Source organism: Mustela putorius, unplaced genomic scaffold (genome assembly GCF_011764305.1).
Source record: "Mustela putorius furo isolate JIRA1106 unplaced genomic scaffold, ASM1176430v1.1 tig00537227_pilon_pilon_pilon, whole genome shotgun sequence".
NCBI lineage: Eukaryota > Metazoa > Chordata > Mammalia > Carnivora > Mustelidae > Mustela > Mustela putorius.
This window is the reverse complement of record NW_025422368.1, coordinates 45556832-45576688: the sequence shown is the minus strand read 5'-3', so window position 1 is coordinate 45576688 and position 19857 is coordinate 45556832. Positions and strand designations below refer to the sequence as shown.

At 39.1% G+C, this 19857-nt stretch overlaps 1 protein-coding gene across 1 annotated transcript in view; it reads left to right on the top strand.

Annotated features, from left to right (window-relative positions):
• The window catches only part of ZFC3H1 (zinc finger C3H1-type containing), a 54527-nt gene extending 48273 nt beyond the window's left edge, over positions 1-6254 (top strand). Inside the window, exons 28-35 of the mRNA XM_004752430.3 lie at positions 125-235; positions 510-614; positions 744-909; positions 1964-2064; positions 4177-4278; positions 4911-4950; positions 5187-5249; positions 5379-6254. Of these exons, the coding sequence (XP_004752487.1) occupies positions 125-235; positions 510-614; positions 744-909; positions 1964-2064; positions 4177-4278; positions 4911-4950; positions 5187-5249; positions 5379-5516 (826 nt within the window). The 3' untranslated portion in view covers positions 5517-6254. The remainder of the gene's footprint in view (positions 1-124; positions 236-509; positions 615-743; positions 910-1963; positions 2065-4176; positions 4279-4910; positions 4951-5186; positions 5250-5378) is intronic.
• The last annotated feature ends 13603 nt before the right edge of the window (positions 6255-19857 follow it).

Below are 19857 nucleotides of genomic sequence, written 5' to 3'. Positions count from 1 at the left end.
ATTTAAGTTGAAGCAGAGGTGTTTTTGTTTTGTTTTGTTTTTGTTTTTCTTAAGTATTAGTAACCCATGTGTGCATAGACATAATTTCAAACAGAGGGGGTTTCTTGTTTTGTTTTGTTTTCAGGTATCTTTTAAATATACCAGGACCACTTGACATTCCAGCACGTTTATGTAAAGGGAATTTTGATGATGAGATGTTCAACTACCAAGTTCCTTATTTGTGGCTGATTTACTGGTGAGACATTATCTGCTGTGGAGAGAAATACTGCATATTAGACTTGTATTTATTATTTATTACTGAGTTACATTATATTAAAACTAATTTGATCTTAAAGTCATTGAAGCAAAATTGAAGGGATGCTAAGGTTTATACATTATTAAAGAAGAAACCTCAAAAGAAGGATTCCATTGTAGTAATACCTGTAATGTTTAAAATAATACTTTGTCATTCCTTTACCTAATTGAATTGAGCTGTAGACATACAATGTTTTCCTTCATTTTTTAAACAGCCTTTGTCATCCTCTTCAATCAAGTATTAAAGAGACAGTGGAGGCATATGAGGCAGCATTAGGGGTGGCCATGAGATCTGATATAGTGCAGAAGATTTGGATGGAGTAAGTTTAGTTCCTCTTAATAAGAATGGGATTTGGGAATAAAGGGATATGGTGGGGAAAGGGCTGATCAGCTTTCGGAGAAAAACACTGCCTTAATTATTCTAAATTATAATATTTTTCTTTTGGCAGTTATCTTGTCTTTGCCAATAATAGAGCTGCTGGATCCAGAAACAAAGTCCAAGAATTCAAATTTTTTACTGATTTAGTGAATAGATGTTTGGTTACAGTCCCTGCCCGATACCCCATTCCTTTTAGCAGTGCTGATTACTGGTCCAACTATGAATTTCATAATAGGGTAAGAACTTAAACTTTTTTTCTTTTTATATTTGCAAAAGAAAGGGACTTCAAAAATGACAGCAAAACTATTTTTTATATCAAGAGAGCTTTTCTTAGGACCACTTTTGTAGCATCTAATGTTATTCTTGACTATGTTTCCTACTTAGGACTTAAATCTAGGAACAGAACCCTTTAAGTTAAGATAAAATGTGCATATTGATTATTATATTTAAGAACATTTAACGTTAAGTAGAATTGAAGAGATGTTAAGGTTTAAGACATATTAAAGAAGAAAGATCAAAAGAAGTAATTATAGTATCAGTAATGTTTTTCTTGATTAGTTGGAAATTTTACTCAATGAAAAATTCCATAATGTACAGTGTAGCTACTTCTTTTGGTTATTGTTTTGTCAGGTGAATATTAGCTATACACTGAAATTACACAGTTTAGATTTTTAATAGTAGAATATGACTAATGTATTTATAAGGTTATTTTCTTACAGGAAGGGAAGCACAGGTTTGGTTTTGTTTATTTTCAGAGACACTTTTCATTCAGTGCGGTGCAGGCTAAGAGCTCCAATTAAAGCTCCATGTAGACTAAAACATAAATGTGTTTTATTTTCTTTTTTGGTGGGATGGTTTTGTTGCATTTGGGATAACCAATTATGCTTTGTACTTCTATGCCATTCTTTATCCCAGGATCTCAAACCACATTATGGACATTAAGTCATTTACACACGGGCATTCCATGAGCAAGATGTGGCAGGTATTATTAGTCTTATGACTTGCCCAGCTATACAGCAAGTAAAGGTAGACTCAGGAATGTAAACCCGGACTCCTGGCTTCTTGCCAGTGTTCTCAGTCCATGGCTGTCATCACTAGATCATATTACCTAATTCATATTTGGAAAGTCACTAATATAATTAATGGTAGGAACTGTAACTCACAGCATCATACATTGTTATAATTTATACATTCATGTCTTAAAGACCATTTTGGTTTTCTCATTAAAACACATAGGTAATTGGATTTCACATTTTGTTGCATTCATTCCCCCCCCCCCAACCTTTACAGGTTATTTTCTTTTATTTGAGCTGTGTTCCAAAGACTCAGCATTCCAAAACCTTGGAACGGTTTTGCTCAATTATGCCAACTAATTCTGGACTTGCACTGAGGTAAGAAAAAATAAAATTATTTTTGGTCTCAGCCTACTAGTATATAGCTCCTCATATAAAATTATTCTTAAACTTGATAAGATTTGTCTGTTCTTTAGCCTTTTCTCATTGATACATACTACTTCAGTTTCAGAGTTGTTGAGCAATATATACAGCTGTTCCTGTAAGAGTATAAATATCTGGTCACTTTAGAAAACTGCAGGTTACGGGCGATTCACAGACCTGTACCCCTGGGGATAAAAATATATGTTTATAAAATTAAAAAATTAAAAAAAAAGAAAAGAAAACTGCAGGTTATAAGGGGCATGTAATTCAAGTAAAGTTCATCTGCATTCACTAAGCACACACTATCTGTCCTTGGCACATGCATTATAAGCAATGATCATGTTTTATATAGCAAAGGAGTGTTACTTAAAAGGTTTATGCAGTGTTCATGGAGATAGCAGCTAACTATTTATATTTTGGTTACTATGACTTGTTTTCATGTAGATCAGTCACGCTCAAGTATTATTATGCATCAGAGTCTCCTGGGATACCCATTTATAATACAGATACCTGGGGGCACCTGGCTGGCTCAATTGGTAGAGTGTGTGACTCTTGATCCTCAGAGATAAGAGTTTAAGCCCTATGTTGGGCATTGACCCTACTTTAAATGTCAGTTTATTAATTAAATAAAATATAGATTCCTGAGCTTGAACCCTCAAATATATTTGAGAAACACTTATTTAGGGATTTCATACATTGAATTAGAGGGAGATTTCTGAGCATTTCTTTGCTCTGACAGAGTAAACTTACTCTCACCTTCAAGAATTGAGCATTTTAATTCAAAACAGTACCCTCCATGCTAATGCTTTGGCTTCTAATTGTGCAGTCACTACCACTGCATCAGTTGTGTCTTGTGTTTCTAAGTTTGTTTTGTGGATCATAAGGTACCTAAAATACAAGTATTTCCTTGTGTTCCATTTACATTCTGCTTAGCATGTATGTGGGAAAATGGTATGAGATTGAAAAAATGGAAAGGCTTAAGGCTATGGCAAGAATAGTGTTTCATAATAAAAATTCTTAGTAAGCATTCCAGTCTGCAGAAGCTAATGTGGAAATTTCTATTACAGAGCATCACCTTTGCGGCCCCTGGGTGGTGGCTTAGTTAAACATCTACGTTTGGCTCAGGTCATGATCTCAGGGTCCTGGGATTGAGCCCTGTGAGCAGGGAGTCTACTTCTTCCTCTCCCTCTGCCCTTCCCCTGGCTCGTGCCCTAGCATGCTCTCTCCCTGTCAAGTAAATAAATAAAATCTTTTTTTTTTTTAAGATTTTATTTATTTATTTGACAAACAGAGATTACAAGTAGGCAGAGAGGCAGGCAGAGAGAGAGAAGGAAGCAGGCTCCCTGCTGAGCAGAGAGCCCAATGTGGGGCTCGATCCCAGAACTCTGAAATCATGACCTGAGCTGAAGGCGGAGGCTTTAACCCACTAAGCCACCCAGGCACCCCAATAAATAAAATCGTTAAAAATAAATAAATAAAGCATCACTTTTGGTAAAACCTGAAAACCTGAAAATGTCGTATTTTGACTATTATGACTAGGATGGGCATTTAGGAATACAAGTTTGTTTAATTGTTGGTTTTGATGGTATAGCTCTCTTTCTGTGTTCTGATAGTTATTTCCTTGTGGTCATTCTTCTCTTTTTCTCCCCCCCCTCCCCAGAGTAGAGAACTTAATAATTAGTGTGCTTACATTTTAACCCAAGAAACATTTCATATTTACTCTGTTTAGTAAAGAAAAATACAAGGAAATTGTATTAACATATCAAGTCATTATTTTCAAAAATTTGTGCGGTGGGAAGCACATGGAGTGAATGCTTTAATGGGAATATACGGACCTATTTTAGTTTGTTGAATGTGGCATGGGCCTTGACTGGGCATCTTGATAGTTTGCCTATTCCTGTCCCAGGGCAGTTTTTGTAAGAGGCATTCTACAGTCTCTTTCTGAATGACCTTGAGGGAATTAAACTGTTCAAAACTTAAACCTCAGCAGACATTCTGCTCATAGAGCACATTTGGGGTTCCCTACACTTGCAATGCTTTGTTCATTTTCCTGAATGTACTTTGCAGGCTACTTCAACATGAATGGGAAGAAAGCAATGTTCAGATTCTGAAACTTCAAGCCAAGATGTTTACATATAATATTCCAACATGCCTGGCCACCTGGAAAATGTAATGCAGCAATCATGTACATGTTTTTATAGCTTTTGCTTTTATTTGTAAGGTTTGCTCCAGACAGGTAAATCTGAAATGACATCTGTTTTTTTTTCCTGGACAGATCTCTACTCTAATTTAGATTTATTTTTGGCACTTGCTGAGCTTTTCTCCTGAGAGTAAGGGCATGCTCATTAACAGTTGCTTCTAAAAGCAGAGTGGATGAAGTTTTAATTTTTTTGAAGCAGAACATTTAGATAACAGTATTGTTATCAAACAAATCATTATGCACATTTTAAGACCATCTTTTTTCTTAAATGCGGGGGTTTTCCCCCTCTTATAGTCTGATGTACTCTTTCTTTTAAAGGTATTATTAGTGTCAGGTGTTTTTACTAGTAATTATGAGTATTTTTCATGAACGTTATCTATGTTCAAAACACTGGTCTGCTTAATTCTTGTAAAGTTGATAAAAATTGTTGAATTTTTCTTTTCACTATAGGTTACCCTCCTTGGAAGTTTAGCCTGTTACTTTCAGGAAGTTTTGTACTCAGATTCCCACAGTCAGTATTCTGCCAGTGGTAGTATCTCATTTCATTCAAAGATATATAAATTTTTCTTTTCCCTTTTCTATATTCCTTTTTTCTTCTTAGAGCCATTGCTGCTGAGATTGTTCTAAAGGGACAAAGAGAGGTAAGCTATGATTGATTTATCAGATGGGTCATTTTATTTTTAAGCTGTTCGGCCCCTTTTGTTGACTTCTCAGTTTGAAAGGATTAAAACAAAAACATTTACATGCTAAGAACCTAAATGTTTGGGAACTTGAAAACCTGTTTTGTATATTATGAGGTCCCAGTTAAATAATTAGGATTATAAAAGTGTTTTTCATCATGTTTCCTGATGGAATTGTGTATATATCTATCTTATAGGTCCACCGTTTATATCAGAGAGCCTTACAGAAGTTACCTCTTTGTGCATCACTGTGGAAAGATGTAATGCTTTTTATCTTTTATTTCATCTTGAAGTTTTCCTATAAATTTTCTGCATGTGCCATATCCATTGATGTGGTGATGCTCAAAATCTAGCTAAGTCTTACTTCTGTGCTTCCCTGTCTTTTACAGCAACTCTTGTTTGAAGCATCAGAAGGAGGTAAAACTGATAACCTGAGAAAACTAGTTTCCAAGTGCCAAGAGATTGGAGTCAGCCTAAATGAGCTCTTAAATTTAAACAGTTACAAAACAGAAAGCAAGAATCACTGAACACTGGGTGCAGTCAGTTCTAAGTCCTTATAATAATTGCCAAAATTATTTGAATGATCCTTCAAGATTAGGCTGATCCCTGGCTAAGGTCTGCGTAAGGCAGACAAGCATTACTGATCATATCAAGTCCCCTACAATATACTATTCTCAAAACCGGAAGCAATGAACATGACCCTCTTCGGTTGGATAAATGAACTTCCTGTTTGGCCTACTTCTGGGCCCTGCCAGATTCTCATAACATCATGTACGTAAGTATAGTTCCTCAAAGTGACTGACATTTATTTTAATTTTGCTTTGTTTTTGTTTTTATTTTTTACTTTTCCCCTTTCTTTACGTTGTGCTATTCCTGATTCACTTGACACTCTCTGATGCCTGAGAGATTCTTGTTTGGGATTTAATTTCCAGGGCTGTGTTTACAGTAAAATGCAGGCAGTCCCTTTTAGTTCTTCTTTAAACCTTTTGAGATTCTTCATTTCAGGATTTAAAACTTAAGCAGTCCATCTTAAGGAAAGTGTAACTGCCATGGCCACAAGTCTGCTAGTTGCACTTGAATGCTCTAACAGGGTTGTTAATTGCCCTTTCTACGTTCTGGACTCCTTGCCGAGACTGTTTAACTTGAAGATTAAAGAAACTATTGCAAATGCCAGTGCATCAGAACCTAAGAGTGGTCAAATATTATGTGCAATTTTTTTGTAAAGAAATTTTAATTTATAATAAAGTTTAACAGTTTAAAGAACAGTTAATATTTGAACTGCTTTGTATTGAAATACTACTTTGTAGTATTAAAATTGTTTATAAACAAAATATTTTTAATATAAGTTAACTTTCTAAAAAATGTTGCTGTCTTTATTCACTTTTCACACTGGTGGGAAAGGGTTGAAGTAGGAAATCTGGATTTTCACTGTAACTATATCCTAACCTGCTTTCCTATAAAAACAGTCTTGTGACTTTTTCATTCATGACAGGATAGGTTCTGTTCTGTTTTAAGGACAGTGAACACATAGATTTGCATTACTATTTTCTCATTCTCAAGACCCAGTGTTTAGAAAGTATTTCCCAATTGTAGTTTGAATGATTTGTTTAGTGACAGGCTTTCTTATATTCACTATCAGTGTGACCAAATACAAAGAAGACCTTGCATTTTTTTTTTTCTCATCTCTAGTCCATGGTTTGCACTTGGTAGAAAATTGGTTAATCACACACACACACACACTCTTCCACAAATCTGTTGTTATAGCCACAATTCAGTCTAACTGTTTGAGGCAGAGCAGCAACCCCCTTGAAATAGCAGGCAAATTTGTACATCTTGTACATTTGTATAATGCTTAGTCAAAATAAAACCATGTTTTGAGGCCCCACTGTGTGCCAACCAGATGGTGCATATTTGGCGAGTTAGTGCTGTTGGGTGCAGTCAGGAACGAAACCCACTTGTCTAGTGTTTTTCATTAAATCAAAAAGAGGCTGATTGATTTTTCTCTAAAACCAAAGAAAGTTGGGTAGAAGATTATATTCTTCCATTTTATGCATTTAACTATTTAACCTTGAAAGCTTTTCCTGCTCTATTATTTGAAAGCCATTGTTAGGTGATTAGAAAAATTTTTCCAGTCTGTTCCCACATAGGGTAACAGCTTTGATGTTAGTAGCTGAAGTATCTCAATAGTTTTTTGTGTTTTTTTTTTTATTGAGACAGTGCTGATTTTTGAACTTTTATATATTCTTAAACTATCATTTGTTGCATTAACAACTTATCAGCAATAACTTTTACATCTTTTTTAAAAAGAATACTTTACGGGTACCTGGGTGACTCAGTTGGTTAAGCATCTTCCTTCAGCTCAGGTCATGATCTCCAGGTTCTGGGATTGAGCCCTGTGTTGGGCTCCCTGCTCAGTGGGGAGTCTGCTTCTCCCTCTCCCTCTTTTCTTCCCCCCTGCTCATGCTTAGTCTCTTTCTCTGTCTCTGTCTAAAAAAGAAAAAGAAAAGTATACTTTGGGGGCACCTGGGTAGCTCAGTCAGTTGAGTGACCAACTCTTGATTTTGGCGCAGGTCATGATCTCAGGATCATTGTATCAAGCCCTGTGTCAGGCTCTGCCGTGGGCCAATAGCCTGCTTATTATTCTCTTTATCCCTCTCCTTTTGCCCCTCTCTATCTAACTTTCTCTCCCTGGGGGGCGGGAGTGGTGGTGAAGAACGCTTTGGTGCATCACATCTAAGGTCCCCCCATGCAGGCTATACACTATAACAACTCCAGGGGTCACCATCACATACTGTGCTTAGTCATGCAGGCAGAGGACCTAGCTTATGTTAGTTGTTATACTTAAAATCAAGAAGCTTGGGGTGCCTGGCTGGCTCAGTCAATAGAGCATGCTTGATCTCAGGGTTGTGAGTTTAATCCCCACTTTGGGGGTGGAATTTACTTTAAAAAATAAAAGTATTTTACATAAATAAATCAAGAAGCTGTTATATAGAAATTCTGTTCCTTTTAAGATACCCTCTTATGTCACCCAACCTGTCATCTTACAAATCCACTTCAACGTCAAAAAAAAAAAAAAAAAAGTAAGCACTGCTTATAGGTGAGGTATATGTATATGTTTTGGTCATCCTTCCATATTCATTTTTATCTGTTTAAGTGCTTTCAACATAAAATAATTAGAATATTAAAACTTGGGGTTAAAGTTGATGAAGGTTCTGTGGTAGGATAAATATATTTAAGATGCTGTATGACTTAAAGTCTTTGAGCAGAGAAGTGGCATACAGTGAGGACAAGTTAGTCATTGAGGACTGCAGTTCTTTGCACTTCCTTACTCCCACCGGGGGGTGGGAGTGGGAGCAAAATACAAAAGAGGGATTTTAGACTTTGGGGTTTTATCTCTGGTAAAGAAAGTGGTGGGGCATATTGCGGTGTATTTTTATGTGTTTTCCTTCATTTTAGAGAACAGCTTAATATTTCTATTTGCCTTTTAACGGAAAGTGGACCTTGTAACATTGTTGTCACTGGATTATCTAAGGCGGTTTGCTTTCAATTAAAGGGCATATAAACCTACATCATAAAGCAAGCAAGAATCTCCAGGTGCAACATCTAAGAGCTAAAGGCACTAAGCAGACAAGCAAAAGGTGATTAAGACTGACAACAAATGTAGGGAGACTTTATTGAAGATTGTAGTTCAAATATTTATTTTTCAAGGTTGTTGAAAATGTAGGAACATGTGGCTATAATACAAAGCAGGGCCACTCTTCTTGCTTAAAGTTGTCATGTGTTCACAGATAAATCACAATTTCCTTAGTCCGCATCCATATCTGTGTGTTCACATCAGTGTGAGGGAAAAATGGGGAAATGCAATTTTAGTAACCTTTTAGATTTGGGTATTATGCCTGCAAATGTATCCTGGCCCCTCAGTACAAATTAACAGTAATTATACAGAGCATTTTGGAATAACAACTGTTAAGAAGGCAGACTTCCAAGGAGCACTTTTGACATCGTTTCTTTTTTGTCCAACATCACAGTTTCACAGTTGGATCTCTTACCTTTGTCTTCCCAAGCTGTGGTTCCTAATGTAGGTGGTAGACCTGAGCTGGAAAACAGTTTTTCTTTTATTTTTTTAGGCTGTATTCCATTTACCACCAAGAAGTCTTCCTCACTTTCTGCAGGTATTCTTCAGTTGTGCGTTTATTATTTTGGGGGACAGTGGATAGCCATGTAAGGACATTGCTGCCCTGCCTTCATTCCCATGCCCCGCCACCACTCACTCCGCCTTCTCAGTAACAGTTATGCTGTACTTTGTGAGCGACATGACTGAGGTGTCTGCAGTCAGTGTGAAAAGAGTTTCTTTTTTATTTCTCTGGCATCTTTGAGGTAGATGGTAGCTGTGTCTGTCTTTCATGATAGTAAAATGGTTGTAGAATTTGTCTCCACTCTTCATTTCATTTGATCTTCACATGAGGGACCATACAAGTTTTCAGAGACCTCACAGAACAGAATCACATTTTTTTCATTTCAGAATCAATTTGAGGGGCACCTAGGTGGCTCTGTTGTCTGCCTTCTGCTCAAGTCATGGTCCCTGGGTCCTGGGATTGAGCCCTGTGCTGGGCTCCATGTTCCGCAAGGAGCCTACTTCTCCCTCCCTCTCTGCTCCTCCCTGCCTCTGCCTCGTGCTCTCTCTCAAATAAATAAAATGTTAAAAAAAAAAAAAAATGCCTGGATGGTGCAGTCCATTTAAGCGTCTGCTTTCAGCTTAGGTCATGATCTCAGTGTCCTGGGACTGAGCCCCGCATCAGGCTCCCTGCTCAGCGGGCAGTTTGCTTCTCCCTCTCACTCTCTCTCTCTGCTCTCCCTGCCCCCCGCCAAATCAATTTGAACTTTGTGCTAGATATACAAAGATGAAAAAAGAGGCCACTAAATCTAAGAAGAGTATGTGCTAAGGAAGCATCTTTTTAAAAAAAGATTTGACTTATTTGTGTAAGAGCATGGTGGAAGAGGTGGGGAAGAGGGGGAGGGAGAAGCAGACTCCCCTCTGAGCAAGGAGCCCAATGCTGGGCTCTAGTCCAGGATGAGCTGAAGGCAGATGCTTAACCGCTGAACCCCCAGGTGCCCCAAAACCTGTACCATTTTTTAAAAAACTTTCTAAAAAGCTGCTTCAACTTTGTACTAATTTATTCACAACTGTTTGTTAGACATGACAACAGGTAGGACATGTAAAACTCCATACTAACCACATCTGTCCATTTTGGGGCATGTTGTGCTTCCAAATTCGCATAAACATGCTTATCAGGCCCAATTTAAACAGCCTCGATGTGGGGAGTCTGGAATCGAAACTGCTGCTACTGGTTTCCTTTTTTCTTTTTCTCAACTCCTTCAGTAATGTATGAATGAAATGTTACTCTGAACAAAGACTAGTATCTGCGAATACTGCAGAGCCCGGTTCCAATCCCAGTCAAGGCTACAAAGCTCTGCCATGACTGTCTTTAAGACTCACTGCTGTTTTTCTATCTATAAAAGAACTACCTGGAGATAACCCAGCTTTTAATGGTTTAAACTGATTTTTCCAAATGACACATTTTAGCCCAACACAGGAACTGTTTCAGTCAGCGTGAAACTCAGTAATGCCAGGAATGAAATAGTTCAGCTGGGGAGCAAAAAATTTTACATGAGCTTGGAAGAAATATGTGCTCCCTGGTTTTCTTCAAGAAAGCAGGAGATCTGTACTACTGGAAGCAAATTTAATTGGTCTTAAGTGTTGTGACTTCGATATGAGTGCTGGTGGGCCGGAATTTTTTTCCCTCCTGTTTAAATGTACAACTTACTGCATAGAAGACAGTGGAGAGGGGCACCTGGGTGGCTCTGGGTTAAAGCCTCTGCCTTCGGCTCAGGTCATGATCCCGGGGTCCTGGGATAGAGCCCTGCATTGGGCTCTCTGCTCTGCGGGAGCCTGCTTCTTCCTCTCTCTGCCTGCCTCTCAGCCTACTTGTGATCTCTGTCAAATAAATAAATAGAGTCTTTAAAAAAAAAAAAAAGTGGAGAGAATATTAAGAATGTGTGTCAGCTGTTTTCACAAACACCATAGAATAACAAATACTTTACTTTTATGGAAGATGTTAATAAATTTGAGGGGCCACCCAAAATATAGATGAATGCGACTCTTCAAAGGGCCATCTTCTATGAATTAAGTAAAGGCCTAACTCCCCATAAGAAAACTTCGCACAGCTCTTCTAAAAGAAAATGCTGCATTTGCCCTTGGTAATTTAAAAACTTCAGGATTATCAACTGCAGCCAAAATCAAAAGTAGGTTCACAATATTGTTTGGTCAGTCAAGCAAATTAAATCTTGCAGATGTTCTTCTTACCTAGTGATGTAAGCATTATGAAAGAGAATGGTAGCCAGTTGCCTGAGGGAGCTGCACCAATTAGGAAGAGTGAGAGGACTGGGAGCTATTTCCATTAACGGAGGTAATCAGGACATCTGTTGCCAAGGCCAAAACAAACACTAAACTTAGAACATCATACACTCAAAATTTTGACTGCCTGTGGATAGATTTGGCATTTCATATTGGTCAAAATGGAGCTACAAAGAAATAGTTTCGAGAGTATTAACCAATGTGAGTAATGAAAAAAAAAAAGCACATATCGAAAAGATCTGGATGTGATTTAGCTCTACCATTAACTAGCTGCGTCATCATTGACAGGTCATTTCATTTCTTCTTGTCTGTCTCCACATGTACAAAATATGGAAGTATGTGCATTTACTTCAGGGGTGTTGAGAGATTATATAGTAGAAATTATCTTTTTAAAAACAAGTAATATTTTGAGTTTGGGATCATTATCCAAAATTTTGAGGGCACAGATGCTACAAAATAAGTTTGCCTTTTTGGACGTAATTTCGTTACTGTCCGTTGGAGCATGTGACCATACAAATACTCAAGTATGAGTTAGTTGTCTCTAAGCAACACAATAGAAAGCACTACCATTTAAATTCAGTGGTGTTACTGCCCAAAATAACAGGTTAAAAAAACTATCCATTAGCAAATGGTCTTTACTTCAGGTTAAGTCAGAAGAGATCAATATGAAGATCCTGTCCTTTTCGGTTTTGAGGTTTCCTCAGCATGCTAGCGGGCTTTTTTGGTGGTGTAATGGGGGATAAAGACTACTTAATTCAAGACCCTGTTTTCACTTCTTGATCGGTGTAGAACGAGCATTCACTGCTAATTTAAGTATAGTTAGCTAATCTAGCCACCTTCCACTTTTTATTGGAGTTGCCTATGAAGGCCGTGGAACTAGTGACCAGTTTCAGCTTACTTATTCTTGCAGGCCAGGAGTAATAAAGTGACCTAATCAGGCGAGAGTCTGCATGATCCCCAAGCTGGAAGACAACCCTCCAGGAACATACTTTAAAGAGAAGGGAATGGTCTTTTTTCTTTGACCATAATTTTACCCTCTACTGTAATGAACCCAATCCTGGTGGAAGCTCTGGTCCCAGTAGTGGAAAGAGGAAAAAAAAAATCAGAGAATGTGTAACAGAGGGTAATTGGTAGCATTCACTTTAGGCCATTGATAAATGCACTACCAAATAAAAGCAATGTGATGTAGTGGGGTAATAAAAAGTATGAATCAAAGTAGCCAAGAACAAAATCCAGGACTTTCAATATGTTGCAAATGAGCCTTCTGGGTCAGGACTGACAAAAATGAAAATAACAGCGACTTAAGTAGAAATTTCTTCGGTAAAAATCCAAGGAGATAGGCTGACAGGTGTGGCACTCTATGGTGATAGAATCTTAGACACCTTCCTTCTTGCTGCTTTGTCCTGTGTGATCTCCATTCTCAAGAGGGCTGCCACATGTAATTCTGCTGGTCATTTCCTGCACATGGCCAAAAGGCTGAAATAATGGGGGTTGGAATTAAGCCATGGTCAGCTTACCAAGCATCCTAGGGCACTGGCAGAGTCAGCCTGGAGAAAGGAGGACCTTTTTCTAATTCACACAAAGGGATCAGCTGGACCCCAAGTTCTGTGGGAAGTTGGGCCTTTTTCTAAACTGGGTAGCAGCACTCCAGGTGGTGGTCTTAATTCAAGATGGCTTTTCCAGTCACAGCCCTTTTGTTCACATTACGTGTAGCAGGAAAGAAAAACAAGAACAAACTTCCTATCTTCAGGGTACTTCCCAGAAGTTGAACATAACCACATCTGCTTCTATCTTATTGTTTAGAACATAGACGCTTGGCCACGTCAAGGGAGGCTGAGATATTCAAGCATAAAGAACAGAATACATATTTGGGGACAGCTAAGCATCTCTGCCACACCACGATGAAAGAGTAAACAGACTATAGGATGAGGTTAGTGACTTTCTAATGGCAAAAACTGTCTAGTGGCAGACCACTAAAATCCCTTCCGGTTCTACAGTCCTACTCTAAAAATCTTCAGTTTGGTATAGAAAAGCAGAAAGTATGTTTCCCAGACTTAGCTGGTCAATGTACGTTCAGGGCATTCAATAAGAACTAATGGTTAACTGAGACCTTACTTCGTTAAGGGCTTGAGGTTTATGAACTTTTTAAAATTCTCACAATCCTATGAAATACTGTTACAATCCCCATTTTATAGATGATAAATAAAGTCAAGGGAGGTTAAATGACTAAGTCACCAACACAGTAAATGACGAGTCCAGGAAGGTAGCTCCTGAGTACGTGCCCTTAACTTGCAATTGAAAGCGATAATGTGAATTTAGTAGGTCCCCTGAGAAGCAGTCTTGGTTGGAGCCTTTGAGGGAATTATTGAGCAGAGATCTTTCTTCTTACTACTAAGCTAGTAGAAAGTAAGCCTGGAGCTGTGATAGCTACCTCAGCACAGCATTGTGAGGGCCCACGGGGAGTGAGGGCCCAGAGGAAGTCTGAGCTGAGGGTGGAAAGAGAGCTATTCAATGTGCCAACAGGATTCACTGTGCCTGAAACTGGATACCCCTGGATTTTTCAGGTATTTAAAACTTCTCATTCTCATTTCCTCCCCCACTCCCCACACCTTTTTAAAATGAACTTCTGAAATTCAGTAGAGGTTCCCTTCCTCTGACAACACAGCAGGTTAACCAAATTCAGCTAAGCGCTTGTGAACCTGTTCCTGGAAAACCTAAGTAGCATCACTGATTAAAAACACTGAGGACAGAAAATAGAGTAGGTTCACAGCCACATGAATGAAGCAACTTAAGCAGTAACTTTATGTTGAAGTTGAGGACTCCGGAAGAATGGAGAGCCGGAGATTTGCATATTTGGAGATGGAGGGACTGAGGGTGAGAAGACAGACTCTTCAGAGAGAAAATTATGTCTTAGTGTGTAAGATCTCGGTACTCCGAATTCAACACCCAGCGACATGATCTTGGGAAAATTCACCTAACTCCTCTAGGCCAACATTTCTTCATTTGTGAGATGAGATTGATACTAGTAGTGATCTTACTTGGCTCATAAAGATAATAAGATCATACAGGTTAAGAGCTTAGAACAGTGCCTAGAACACAAAAATAATAGCATTAGGTAGCCAGAGCAGATGTGATTTTAGAGTCAGTTTGAAGAGGAAGCCTCAGCAATGTGGGGTAGGGCAGCAGTGCAGCATAACAAGAAGGCAGCTTGTGTGTATGTGTGTGTTTGTGTGTGTTGGGGGTGGTCTAATTACTTGATAAAACTTCCTGAGAGTAAGGAAGATGTGAAGAGCATATTGGGACAAAGAAAGTGGAATAATGAAGTAAATTACTATTATCTATATTATTATTGTTAGGTTAATTTGGACCTATTTACTTGGCAAAATAAAGTTCTAATGAAGGCTTGGAAACGAAATGGTGCTGACGGATGGGGCTGGGACTTGCAAAGAGATGAAAAGAAAGCACGGCTTTTTCAGTTGGAGATTCCCCAGCATGGGAAAGGTACTAAAGAGATTGCAGTGATCCTCAGTGTGGTTCTAGATCTAGAACATCAGGAACATCTGGGAACTTGTTAGAAATGCAGGATCTCAGGCCCCACCCCAGACCTACTGAACTAGAATCCGTATTTTAATTAGAAACCAAGGTGATTTTATGTATATTAAAATTTGAGAAGCACTGCTCTAGGGTAGAGAGAAATTTACGGATTTTTATCTTTTAAAATACAAAATAAGAAATGTAGTCAAATCATTGGAATATCTATTTAAATATCTGGAATATGGTGGCTGCAAGTTGCATAGTTTTCTTCAGGCTCTGTCATTATGAGGTGTGTACCTACCAGGTTTCAGAAAACAGTACTGACCATGGATGTACATCGTCATCAGTGCTCTTTCCTAGAACTTGCTAAGGAATAATTCTGGCTCCGCTCTCTAGAGTACTTAAATCTTTAAGTATTCTAGAAATTTAAGTGAAAGAGAATTCCTTGTTTATTCACAGGAACATTGTATTAGTGATGTATTGCTATGCAACAAGTTACCCCCAAAGCAAGCAGTTTATAACAACAGACTTTTGTATCATGGTGTCTCTGGATCAGGGGTCCATCAGGACCTAGCTGGGTGGTTAGGTGGTTTGGCTCAGGGTTTCGTAAGAAGTTGGACTGAGCTGTTGGCTGGGGCTGCAGTCAGTCATCTGAGCCTAACTAGGGCTAAAGGATCTACTTCCAAGCTTGGTCACACAGTTGTTTGCAGGCCTAGGTTTCTTACCACTTGAATGTCTCCATATACTGCCTGAGTGGCTTCATGCATCAGGTAGCTGGCTTCCCCAGAATGAATGATCCAGGGAAGAGAGTGACCCACAGAGACAGAGATAGACATGGAAGTTGAAGTCTTTTATAACCCAACACTGGAGATGACGTGCCATCACTTCCGCCATATGCTATTGGTACTAAGGAGATTGCAATCTCTTTAGTACCACAGACCAACCTTGGTGCAGTACGGAGGGGATTATCCAAGGGTGTAAATATCAGCAGGTGAAGATCATTGAGGGGCCATCTTGGAGCCTGGCAACTACAGTGGTGAAGGAAGTTCTTCCGTATGAGCAGTGAAACCCATCAGTAGCTCTGGGTACAGCTTACACAACTAGGAGCCTCTGCAGTCTCCATGGATAGGAAGGAACACAAACAATAAATGACCTGCAGATCTCACACCCATGTTTGAACTACTTCAAGGGCTACTGATTCAAGCACAAATGGATTTTTGTCCTAATTGGACAGGGAAAAGAGGGGTCTATAGAAGCAGAGAACACCTATTCAGTTGAGACAGCCTTTACATTCCAAAAAATCTGGATCCAGAGTGGTCCCAGCAGTTCTTTAATTCATAATTGTATCAAAAAGTGGGGAGGAATGTTTTACCTGAAAATAGCCAAACTGATTCCTCCAAATAGGCCATACTCATCATGCATAATGACCTTCCCACATCAAAGGTTGGCCTTTTTGATCTAGAGCCAAAGAAGCATTGATTGATGAGTATAACCAAATGGAGAAACTTCTGCAACTCCTCTTACCAGCAGGCCAGCATATGAGAAAAAAAAAAAATTGTCACTTTGGTATCATTTCCCTTTAAAATGAGACTATATCCTTTTGCTTCAGGTGATGCCACCTCCTTCTTAAGCAGCTCTGTGTATCTTTCTGCAATCTCCTACATTGGACCAACCATATGATCAACTCAACTTACTTTATATCCCATTGTCCATAAACTGTAAAAATTAAAAAAAAAGCTTTATAGAGGAGCTATTGTCCATTTCCACTAAATTTTGATCAGGATACATGCCTCTAGACACACATGACAAATATTTAAATATTTAAACTTTATTTTTCATTACAAAGGTGTTCAGAAGAAAAACGGGATATTCCAGAGATTGTAGCAGGCAAAATCCACTATGCAATCTTTTTCTAATTATAACAAAGCAACACATCAGGAATTTTTATTTTTCCATTGGACACCTGGGTGGCTTGGTTGGTTAAGCGTCTGCCTTCAGCTCGGGTCATGATCCCAGGATCCTGGGATCAGGCTCCACATCAGACTCCTTGCTTGGTGGGGAGCCTGCTTCTCTGTCTCTCTCTGCCTGCTGCTCTGCCTGCTTCTGCGCTTTCTCTCTGTCAAAAAAAAAAAAAAAAATTCTCATTATTCTTATTTTTCCATTGGAAAATAAAGTTACGTTAATCAGAAACAATGACAATTTGGTCTACTTTAGATCAAAGGCCCCTCCATAACCCAGAGGGGCCAATTCTACTCTTGTTAAGACAAAAGCCTTGGGTAAAAAAATATGAGAGTGTTTTTTTCTTCTTTTTTGTGGATCATTTCTTTATTGTGGCTTCCAATAAATCTCTCAGTGGTTAGCAAGTTTTGACCAAAATGTCAAGCAAGGTCTTTTTCTACTGTGGAATGGAGATTTAAACTTTGAGGACTTAATCAGATAGGTATCAGATCAACAGGAGCTGCAAATCCCTCCAATGAAAACAACTTTTCCAATAATGAATATAGCTTTGTGCCCCATTTTACTCTCGATTTTTACAGTTAATCAGAAAATGCACTTTGTTGACAGAGGCACTGTACTGTGAGTATTTTATTAACCCCATTTTTTAGTGAGTAGTCTTGAAAGTGAAGAAACTTGCCCACTATTAAGCATTAGGGCTGGGACTTGCACCCATGCCCCCTGGCTTCAGGATCTGAATGCTCACTTTGCTACACTACTCCTCCACGTGGCCACTCAATGCATGGTTCACTAAATAATTGACTTAATGTGTGCTACACAAATTCTTTGTAGACAAATGTTAAACAAAGGATGAAGATGTCTATAAGGTTTTATAAATATTTCTCTTAGTCAATGCATTAGCCAACATTTTCAGTCACTTTTCTTTAATTTGAAATAAATTTTTTCCTGTCTGCCTCTATTACTCCCCCTTTCTCTACACTCAGGATAGCTACTTTCCTTTTCCTTTTGTTTCCCATTCTCCCTTGCCCTAGCAGTGATCGTTCGATTCCCCCTAAAGACCTAGCTCCCGTGGGCAGGAGCGGGTGGTGGTTCTCAAACGTGAGCTTGTGAGCCTGCATCAGAATCACCTGGAAGGCCAGTTAAGACACAGATGGACGGACTCCAGGCCCAGAGTTTCTCATTCACTTGGTCTGGGGTGAGACCTGAGAATATTAATTTCAAAGTTCCTAGAGACCATACTTTGAAAATCACTAGTGTAGCTATTCAAAGAAATACCTCTGAGACTTATCTTTACTATATATTAGGCAAGTGATCAAACCTTTGTTTGATCAGAACTTTGTGGGGCGCCGGACTGGCTCATCTGGTATAAGCATGGGACTGGATGTCAGGGCTGTAGGTTCAAGCCCTATGTTGAGTGGAGATTACTTATAAAATAAAATTTAAAAAACCCAACGACTTTATACTACAGTTTCCTCATCTATAAAATGGTGATAACAACAAGACCCATCTCATAGGCTTATCTCCTAATTAAATGAGGTATTATACTTAAAAGTACCAAATGCTGCCTGGCATAGTCGGGTCTCCAAAAATAGTTAACTATTGTTACAAGCCGGCTTTTCCAGATGTACTCACCCTTAAGACACATTTAATACTAAAATAATAGTTGTTAGCAATTTAAAAAATAAGTATTTCTTGATAATTCTCAGTAGGGAAGTTTTTTTCTTCTGTCATGATCCTGGCCTCTCAGCCTACTTCTCTCAGGAGAGTAGGAGAGATAAATCTTACTGGAAAGTCCAGGAGAGGCATCTGGCCAGCTTGTGTAATCCCTTTCCTCTCTTTTTAAAAAATTTGGAACTAGTCTGTCCAGAGGAACCATCAGTTCTGCTGCTCCCTGAAGTAATAGAAAACCTGTTCTCCATGTGGGGAGGCTGTGGTCACCCAGCGCTGCCCGTATCTGGGAAAAAAATATGGCTAATTCTAGAAAGCTCACTTGCTGAGATTCTTAAGACACACCTGCAATATTAAGTTTATTTTTTAAAACTGTGACAGATTGATCCATATCTGCTTTATTTTTTCTTATTTCTCACTTCCTTAGAACTCAAGCTGAGAGAAAGGGTGCCCTCCTTGGAACTCCTCAAATGCAGTGTGAGGGCTGGGCCTTTAGCTACGAAGTGTTTTGGCCATGGCCCCATTACCAAGGTTCATCGAGACTATGTCTATAGACAAGTAAATGTTTTTATGCAGGCTGCACTCACTGATGTTAAGCAAGATGGGGTGTTTGAAGGCTGAGGAAAGCCTGGTCTTTTGGAATCATGGCATCACAGAGCCCTCTGGTTTCTGCTTCTGTTCCTGTTGGTCCTGGGACTATTTCCAGAAGCTGTGCTTGCCATAGGGGAACAGCTTTGCAAAGGTGGATAAAACTGCCCAGCTACACATAACTGATACCCTCTCCTGAGGGGACAGCCACACACGGTGTTTTTGGTCACAACCCTGCTGATGAAGCCAAAAGGACTGAGTTAAAAGAAATGGTGAAGGCTGGGTTGGGGCTGGTGGGGGATCATATCCTAAGCCCCCTCCTGCCCTTTCCTTCCACATGCAGGGAGTGAGTGGCACGAACAGAACATACTCCTGGCAGCCTTTCATCCTCTCACTGCCTTGTCCTGGAGGGAGGGTAAATGACTTAGCTAGTAGAACTTATGAGATCTCAGTCTTTTCTTCCCTCAGCTAGTGCCCTCAAGTAGGTTCTGCTCTTCCGTGCTTTTATTTCACACCCTCACGTGAGGAGATCGGTGTCGGGCCAGTATGGCCTGTGACTCCGTGGACAAGTCTGAACTAGGCGGGTATTAGGAAGTATTAGGAAGCCTTAGGTATTAGGAAGCCTCCTTGTCTGCAGATGAAAGCCCTGCTGTCTTTCCTCAGCTTTATCAGCAATAAAGGTGATGTTTGACCTTCAGCTGCCTTAC